The following is an 8,771-nucleotide window of genomic DNA, read 5'->3' as shown; positions in this document are numbered from 1 at the left end:
CGGGGGGTCGCAACTGCATGGTTTCAATAATTTTTTCCTTTTCCTTTTTTATTCTCCTTTTAATTTGTAAAAATCATGAGATTTAAAAAAAAGGCTCTGTACATTTTGAGAACTTGTGATTATCCCCCAAATTCATGATTTTTAAAAATTGTGATTTTTTGTAACATTTATAATTTAAAGTTCACCAACTTTTTTTAAAAAATCATGATCATTTTTTAACATTCACGAACTTTTTTCGTATTTGACAAATATTTTTCAAGTACGCGAACATTTCAAAATCGGCAAACGATTTTCAAAATAAAAAATCACATGGTTTATGTGGAAATGGAGCAACAGGAAATTGACATAGCTCTATTATTATACTTGCGGCGCCATTTTTGCCAACGAATTATAGCCAAATGGAACAAAAGGATATTGACAAAAAGTCATGATTAATTAGTTTGCGCCATTTTTGCCAACGAATTATAGCCAAATGGAACAAAAGGATATTGACAAAAAGTCATGGTTAATTAGTTTGCGCCATTTTTGCCAACGAATTATAGCCAAATGGAACAAAAGGATATTGACAAAAAGTCATAGTTAATTAGTTTGTGGTGTTAATTAGTTTTGCTAACTGACAACCAACATTGGGTACATAAGGGATTGACAAAAACTCATCTAGCTGAACCCAATGTTGGTTGTCAGTTAGCAAAACTAGCTAAATGATCCTACTGATGTGGATTTAAGGCAAAAATACCACACAGGGTCATTTAGCTAGTTTTGCTAACTGACAACCAACATTGGGTACATAATCCAATTTCCCCACATATCAGATATGAATTGCAATATACAGATTACAGAAAAACAAGAATCCAACACGCAATACATGGATACGATCAATGTGTCTGAAATGCAGAAACTCAAGAGTAACTCGGCTCAATTTAAAGTTGTCTGGCCCTGAGACTCTCCTCGATCAGGCCCGTCGCGACGACGGGGAGGGACTCGAGAAAGCAGGCGGCGCCGGGAAACTGAAGTCGAGGTCCGGCAGCATGCTCTTCCCCCGGCCCCGGCTGCTGTCGAAGACGAACGCCGCCGTGACGGGCGACTCCATGTCGACGCTGCTGCTCCGGAGCAGCTCCAGCGGCAGGTCGAAGTACGCCGACACCTCCTGATCGTCCTCCTCCGCGTCCACGCGGCCGCCGAACACCATGCCGGAGGACGACGAGCTGTGGCCGAACCTCTCCATGGAGGCCGCCTTGGACACCGCGCCGCTCCGGGTAGGCTCGTCAGGCCCGGCCGTGCTCGCCGGGGCGTCCGGCTCGCTCAGGCTCATGGACTGCTGCTGCTGCATGATCGGCCGCCGCCTGGACAGGCCGGGCAGGTGCATGCAGAAGGCGCCGCACCAGAAGCTGTCGCTGCCGAACCTGTCCTGCCGCGCCGACTTCCCGTAGTTGATGGACGCGTTGCTCGACATGTCAGTGACCGACGAGCCCGCGCGGGATCGCCGGCCGAACGGCGCGGCCCTGGCCGCGCCGAGATCGTCGGCGGGAATCTTGTCCTCCTCCTCATCATCGTCATCGTCTGCCACACGAGCTCCTCTCTTGAAGGACGCATGGGAGGCCTGGAATGGAGCGTCTTGTTGGAAAGAACCCATGGCACCTGAGGTGAACTTGCAGGAGCTGCACCTGCACGCTTCTTCATGAGCGCAAAGCTAAGCAAATTGACTTCGAGGAATGGTGGAGAGCACGTCGGGATCTTGCGTTGTTGTCTTCATGTCATGGTGTGCTGTTGGGCCTGTTGACCTGCCAGTCAGCCAGTGCCACCCCTTCAAATCTGCGTGGTCGAATCTGCTATTCTTTTCTGTGTAAGAAAACTGTGGTCAGCTGTTGTCTTGGACGACAGAGTTATGCGCAGCTAGTATTTCAAAACGCCTTATGAAGTACGTGCTTGGCACTAAGCTGACATTATTGTTTCCCAATTAATAAACATTAAAAATCTTATAAATGTCCGTAGAAAGGATACTGTTAACTAATACTACAGTACCTCCGTCCGGAAATATAAGACGGGTTTGCAGTTCTTATATTTCGTGACGGAGGTAGTAGCAAAATGGATAGAAACCATCTACATGATTTATTTACTCCTATTTATTTTTGTGGGAAGAAAGTTCCCAGGATTCAAATACGCTCTTCAAGAAAAGCTTTGCCGGTTCAGCCGTTTTCACCAGAGAAAATCACAACATATAGTACATTCTATCTATTTGAAGGAAAGCATAACTACATGTACAGCATACCGTAGCAGTTTAACTTACTTACATTATGGTCTCATGGACGTCAGAAAACAATAGTAGACTAAAAGTAAGCATAACAAACAGGGAAGCGAGAGAGCCACCGTACAAACCCACAGAAATGTTGAGCAATGGGTGGCTTACAGCCCTTGTGACTTCACAGCGAGATATGGAAGAGACTGTAACGTAAAGAAAACCGCAGAATAATCAGCTTTCAGTTTCCCTAGAAAAAGCCAATATTTCAAGACCTTTTCCTTCTTGTGTGGTGTACAACCTCAGAGCTTTACAATGTTGTCATACCATTGCAGAAACTATTTTACTATGAGACTAAGAAAGGGGTGCTCATTCAGCGGCGTTGTAACTTGGCTTTACAAGAAAAAGGCAGCATCTTCTCGAGAAGCAAAGGTGCACTACTGTAGAGAGTTGTAGAAAAGGATCAGCACGACCGATATTCCAATAATGACAGGGAAAGCCGTCAACAGATACAGAGCACCGTATCCCTGCAGAGCAGAATAAAATTATACATAGCTGAAAGTGGTGATAAAACGAAATCAAGCCATGTGCAATTAAATGAAATGCTTTCGACTGTTTTACATCCACAACAAATTTATGGAATATACTGAAGACAACACCTTACCACTGCTGATGGAACTTCATCTTCATCATCCTCATCCTCTGCTTCATCTATATCAGCGGCAGAATCCCAGTCAATGTTGAGTCTTTTAGCAGCTGCCACAGGATCAATGCCAGTATCTGTGGCCTTTGCATAGACAGATCTGCCAAAGAAACCCTTGCCCTTTTGACTTTCTATCTGCACACAGAATTACAAAATGAAAGTCGGGTTAAAACGTAGTTCTGTTAAGATTTTGTACAGAAATACACACAAAATGGGACGAGCATAACAGTGGAACTGGCCCCGTAATACCCAAAAAACAGTGAAAGCTGGCCAAACTACATAAACTGAAGGAAACAAGTGCTATCGGTCAAACCAACAAGGATTTGCATAGTCAAAAACTACAGCCATGGTAGTCATGGGGAAAGAATTGTGGTAACCATTGCTAGGAAGTAGAAATTGTATTATCAGTGTTACCTTTACATCAACATCGGGCCATTCTGCCATCTCCTTGGCAAGCAACCTAAGAGTATCACGATTCTCTGGAATTCGTCCTTCATTAACCTATAAGTAGGCAAGGCATATCAGTGTCTGATCTGTTTGCAGGGTAATATAAATGTTATCCATCATCAACTAGATGGCATCAAAATGCAATTCATGTTTCTTATCATGTGCTCTGAAGGTAGCTGGTTATCACTTATCACTTATCAGTTGTGGATGTTAGTACATTACATCAAGGCAGTGGCAATTTGGTTGCCGCCGTCGGGTCGGCAAGAAAATCAGGGTGGTTGTATTGCAGCAGCAGATGGCCATGTGTTTGCCAAGGTTTAGCGGCAGCAAGTAAATAGAAAGGAAGAGAGTCCTTTATGTAAGTATAGGATTTGGACGATGTCAATTGTATAAGAAAAGGCCTAATAAATCTAATCGTATTAAGAGAGATCAAGGTCCTAGACATCCACTATATAAGGATGTCATGTATATATGTTTGGGAGACTCTCAAGTTATTCTCTCATCTCAACCCATGTCTAACCCAATCCCCCATAGTCATGCCGTCTGGCTATCTCCAGCATGGCAGTTACCCGTTGTGAATCAAGGTTCGCAGCATTTGATATCAGAGTCGTCCAGCATGGGTTTTGCTTTTGCTGCCAAGAAAATGTCACAAAGGATATACCGTGTCACGATTCATCATATTATCTACCCTATCACAGTGAGTGTGCTTCATCGAGTTCCTGATCCTTATGGAAGAGTAAACAACATTGATCAAAGAAATTCACCAGTCGTGGCCTTTGTCAAATATGGTTTGTACCACCATGCAACACGAGCTTAGTCTACAAGGTTACAACATCTATGATGGCTGCTGTCAACTTGGTATCAAGTTACTCTGTGTTCTTGAGCACATTAGGTGTAACAAAGTTGGCAGGGGCGACACCACAAGCAGTGGCAGCGACCGCTCAACAAGAAGCAGCTGTTGCGCAGACGCCTCCCCTGCCATCGGGACTGGAGGAGTTGTAAGTGTCATCGCTTAAAGAACAAGCGGCGGCGATGAGCACAGAGGTAGAGCAGACTATTTGGCCCATGATGCTCATGATGTTCAGTCCGTCCAGCAGCAGGAGAACATCAAGCAGATGTGCATGCGTTGCAACTTGCAAGCATGTCGTTGTCCCAAAGCCATGGTCCACATGCATGTCTTGGAGAAGAGCAACATGTTCAAATGAGTTAGGAGATGGAGTTTCATGTGGCAGAACTAGGATCCATCAAGTCCATGTCCAGGAAAAAGATGAAACTCCCTGCGCAGGTTTCAGTGCATGCATGAAATTGGCGGCAGCGGTGCTCACGCAGCTGAGAACAATCAGAAAAACAATTGGCATAGAGCAGGACAATTTTCCAGCATGAATCTGAAGTGTTGATACCAATGCATAAGATTGTGAGCATAGACCAGCCAATGGCAGATCAGCAGATGTACTTCAGCATGGATTTGCATGGGAGTAAGGAGATGGATTAGGCCATGAAGAGTTCGGCTCACAGTGCCCAAGTGAAAGTAGGGAAGTTGAGTTGGTTCTCAAGTATGATTGGAAAAACAAAAGGCCATCAACAAAAAGTTAACCGGATTGTGCTATTTCCATGTTATTGTATGGCTTGCTTACTTGCAACTGTCTGCATCGGGGAGACTGAATTGGAAAGGTTAATTTGCATACAAGGAGTCCAAACAGAGAAGGAAGGAGAATTCAATTTCTATATGAACACAAGGCTATATGCAGGAACTGCAAAAAAGGATGTGTTAAACTGCAACACAAGACCAGTCCTGTACGGATTTCTTGCTCAATTTATTTGCCTAGCATACCTCAGTCTTTTAAGTGCCATGAGTTTACTTCGATGTGTGCAGCAGGATGGAAGCAATAAAAGCAGCAGCTATGGTACAGCAGAAGGCACTACCAGCAAGGCAATTCACGGAAAACCCTAATTTGCAGATATGCTTTTACTTGATGCACCTGACGAAACCACCAACGGTTCAATAGTGGGTATATCACCCAGGTTCATACAAGCAATCCCAAAAGTACAGAACAATGGCAAGAATGTGCCACTAGCCGCAACCTTGAGGACAAGCCGCTTATCCGGGAGGGGTGTAGTGTTGTTGACACTAGTATGTTGCACCAAGGCAGTGGCGACCTGGTCGCGGCTGGTCAGGAAGAAGACTAGGGTGGTCGTACCGCAGAAGGAGATGGTCACGTGTTTGTCAAGGACATGCGGCAGAACGTAAACAGAAAAGAGGAGAGTCATTTAGCAAAGTATAGGATTACAAAAGAGTTCAATTGTATAAGAAAAGGTCAAATAGGAATAATCATATTAAAAGAGGTCAAGGTCCAAGACATTCACTATAAAAGGGTTTCATGCAGTAGCGAGTCTACTAGGGGGGCTTCAATAGGCTTAAGCCTACCCTCCAAAATCTTATTTCAGCTAAACATACCACTTATCCCTCAAAAAAAAAGCTAAACATACCACTTCACAATTATAGTGAGATGTTTTACATGCAATAATTGCAATGCATTTGCTAATTAGGCTTAGGAACTTGATTTTTTGAGCCTACCCTCTACTTTCATCCCAGATTCGCCACTGGTTTCATGTATCTATGGAGACAAAGAACAGTCAAATTATTCTCTCATCTCAACCTATGTCTAGCCAATCCCCCTAGCCTTGCCGTCGGGTATCTTCAGAACAGTAGTTATCCTGTTGCGAATCAAGGTTCGTAACATTAACAGTGCTAATGATGCATGCCGAAGCTATTAGACTAGAACTTTAACTAATGAGGCCTTTTATTGAGACCCATCATAAAGAACTACCATAGCAAGCTGTTCAACGTCCAGAAAGATGTTATGTTGCAATGTCTGAATTTCAAGAGTGAGAACAGAAACCATATGCCAGTATTTATCAAGCAGCTTACTTGTGGATTCATGTCCAATATAAATTTGACATGAATTGTCATCTTTTGAAAGTAGTAATTCATGAATAAGCATTAAGGGGATAACCTCAGGGTATCAAATTGTAAATATGGTGACAGAGACAGTGTATTTGGTTGCAAACAAATAATCATAATGTCATAGCAGGTAGAAAGTGGAATAAACAAAAGATATTTACCAGGGAACACAATTTCTTATGTTACAACTGGAAAGGGCATGCCTAGGCTTACTGTTGTGCACTATCATTAGAATATCAAATAATAGCAGTGTGCAGGTAGCATAGCCTTTTTAGTTGGCATTTTAAATGCAAGCTTCTGGCATTCTCTGTGACAAGAGAGTGCCACAAAAGCTAAAAGGCAAGTTCTATAGGACGGCGGTTCGACCCGCAATGTTGTATGGCGCTGAGTGTTGGCCGACTAAAAGGCGACATGTTCAACAGTTAGGTGTGGCGGAGATGCGTATATTGAGATGGATGTGTGGCCACACGAGGAAGGATCAAGTCCGCAATGATGATATACGAGATAGAGTTGGGGTAGCACCAATTGAAGAGAAGCTTGTCCAACATCGTCTGAGATGGTTTGGGCATATTCAGCGCAGGCCTCCAGAAGCTCCAGTGCATAGCGGACGGCTAAAGCGTGTGGAGAATGTCAAGAGAGGGTGGGGTAGACCGAATTTGACATGGGAGGAGTCCGTTAAGAGAGACCTGAAGGATTGGAGTATCACCAAAGAGCTAGCTATGGACAGGGGTGCGTGGAAGCTTGCTATCCATGTGCCAGAGCCATGAGTTGGTTGCGAGATCTTATGGGTTTCACCTCTAGCCTACCCCAACTTGTTTGGGAATAAAGGCTTTGTTGTTGTTGTTGTTGTATAGACAACAAAATATCCGGATATTCATCAGGTCATTATAGATGGATGAAATGTTGGTCGCCGAGCAACAATTCACAAAAGGAAAAGGAAAAACGAATATTAACTTTTACATGTCTGCGAGGTGCACGTCGCAGGGCAGAGTAATTTACCTCAACCAAAGCATCAGCTAAATCATCCCTGGTAAGTTCGTCAGGATCCTCTATGCCTAGCAGTCTCTTCCTTTCTACATCTCTAGGGTCCTCAATCATGATAGTTAACTTAACCTGCGATGCAACATGAAACAAAACAAAATATTCTAAGTTCTCATCCGCAAATACAAACGTGCAAACTCCAAGGTTCAGCAACGAGAGCTAAACAGCATGCAAACTCCAAGCCTAGTGGACATCCCTCAAAATGTGGCTATTATACTGAGACGGAAACAATCGACGCAGTTCGTTCCAGTATCCACAGAAAATTAAGTAGCAGTGAAAATCGCATACCTCGCCGAAGGTCATATCCCTGTTCTTCTGAAGAAGCTCCAGCACCTGATATCACATCCAACCAATATACCAAGTAAATAAGAACTCATCCCGATAATGCAACCCAGGAGAAAAAGAAGAGGCTAGACACGCCGGACGGACCCTTTTGATCTCTCGGATGTTCTCCAGGTCCTCGAGGCTGGCGTCCGCCGGCGGCTCGGCGGAAACCGCGACCGCGCCTGCCTCTGCATCGAAGTTAATCGGCAGCTCGGAGTCGCCCTCTCCGAACTCTCCTTCGGAGGTGATGGGGGCGTCGGAGACTCCAGGCTCTTCCTGCCCGAGCGACGCGGCTATGCCGCGGCGACGGTGCCGGCGGGGCGGCCAGGCGTTGGCAGCGCAGGGGAGGAGGAGGCTGTGGTGGTGGTGGGGGAGGGAGAGGAGAGAGCTCGGTGACGCCGGGATGGCGAGGAGATGGGGAGAGGCGAGGCGGTGGCGAGCTGGTGTGAGCAGGGGCGGAGCGGAGGGTGGCGATAGCAGCGCCATTTGGCTCCGGCCAGCGGCGGTGGCGGCTTATCTCTTTCGGGTCGGGGCATCTCGGCTCGCGGCCGCACGGTTTGGGACATGACGCGGTGTTGATTTTCTGGCGGGCCCCGAAAAGCAGGACTGTAGTTAGCGGGCCGGCTTAATGTAGTTCTGAATAAGAAGATCTGGGCTGTCTAGGCCTAAAATGGTATTCGGGTCTCGGTCCGAACAACTTGGCGATTAAATCACTAGTTATTTCTTCTGATTCTCAAAAAAAATGTTATTTCTTCTTAGCTTAAAAGAAAACTAGTTATTTCCCGTCAAAAAAAAACTAGTTATTTCTTCTAAAAATAAAGATAATCACTAGTTATTAAATGTGCAAAAAAGAAACTATAATCATCAAACCGCCCCTCTCAAAAACAAGTTATTAAAGGAGTACTGCTCCTTAAAAATGTTAAAGGCTTACGTCCAAATTTCTCATGTGGTGACAATTGGCACGGTGCATGTGTGTCACCTATTGCCATCACGAAGTTTTGATCAGTTTTTTCACTAGTTTGAGACGTATGGAGAGGGTTGTATTTTTTTGTGAGATC

General features: G+C 44.9%; 2 protein-coding genes across 2 annotated transcripts; both read right to left on the bottom strand.

The window, feature by feature from the left end:
• Nucleotides 1-796: 796 nt before the first annotated feature.
• LOC123079438 (uncharacterized) lies at nucleotides 797-2,218 on the bottom strand. Its single transcript, XM_044502207.1, has one exon. The coding sequence runs from the start codon at nucleotides 1,631-1,633 to the stop codon at nucleotides 953-955; it is 681 nt and encodes a 226-aa protein (XP_044358142.1). The 5' UTR covers nucleotides 1,634-2,218; the 3' UTR covers nucleotides 797-952.
• A 232-nt stretch (nucleotides 2,219-2,450) lies between these two features.
• Nucleotides 2,451-8,266, bottom strand: LOC123079437 (protein CHLOROPLAST ENHANCING STRESS TOLERANCE, chloroplastic). Its single transcript, XM_044502205.1, has 6 exons — nucleotides 7,819-8,266; nucleotides 7,678-7,722; nucleotides 7,348-7,461; nucleotides 3,354-3,440; nucleotides 2,901-3,074; nucleotides 2,451-2,763 (listed from the first exon to the last, which is right to left on the bottom strand). Exons 1-6 carry the CDS (start codon nucleotides 8,197-8,199, stop codon nucleotides 2,674-2,676), a joined length of 891 nt encoding a protein of 296 aa, XP_044358140.1. The 5' UTR covers nucleotides 8,200-8,266; the 3' UTR covers nucleotides 2,451-2,673.
• Between the last annotated feature and the right edge of the window lie 505 nt (nucleotides 8,267-8,771).

The sequence above is a fragment of the Triticum aestivum genome, chromosome 3D (assembly GCF_018294505.1).
Source record: "Triticum aestivum cultivar Chinese Spring chromosome 3D, IWGSC CS RefSeq v2.1, whole genome shotgun sequence".
NCBI lineage: Eukaryota > Viridiplantae > Streptophyta > Magnoliopsida > Poales > Poaceae > Triticum > Triticum aestivum.
Note: the sequence above shows the minus strand (reverse complement) of the source record. Positions and strands in the feature narration are given on the sequence as shown.

Coding starts and splice junctions, on each gene's coding strand:
- LOC123079438 (XM_044502207.1), bottom strand. CDS start 1,633: ATGGGTTCTTTCCAACAAGACGCTCCATTCCAGGCCTCCCATGCGTCC.
- LOC123079437 (XM_044502205.1), bottom strand. CDS start 8,199: ATGGCGCTGCTATCGCCACCCTCCGCTCCGCCCCTGCTCACACCAGCT. Junction 7,723..7,818: donor ACATCCGAGAGATCAAAAGG/GTCCGTCCGGCG, acceptor ATGTGATATCAG/GTGCTGGAGCTTCTTCAGAA. Junction 3,441..7,347: donor TAGCTGATGCTTTGGTTGAG/GTAAATTACTCT, acceptor GCCTACTTATAG/GTTAATGAAGGACGAATTCC.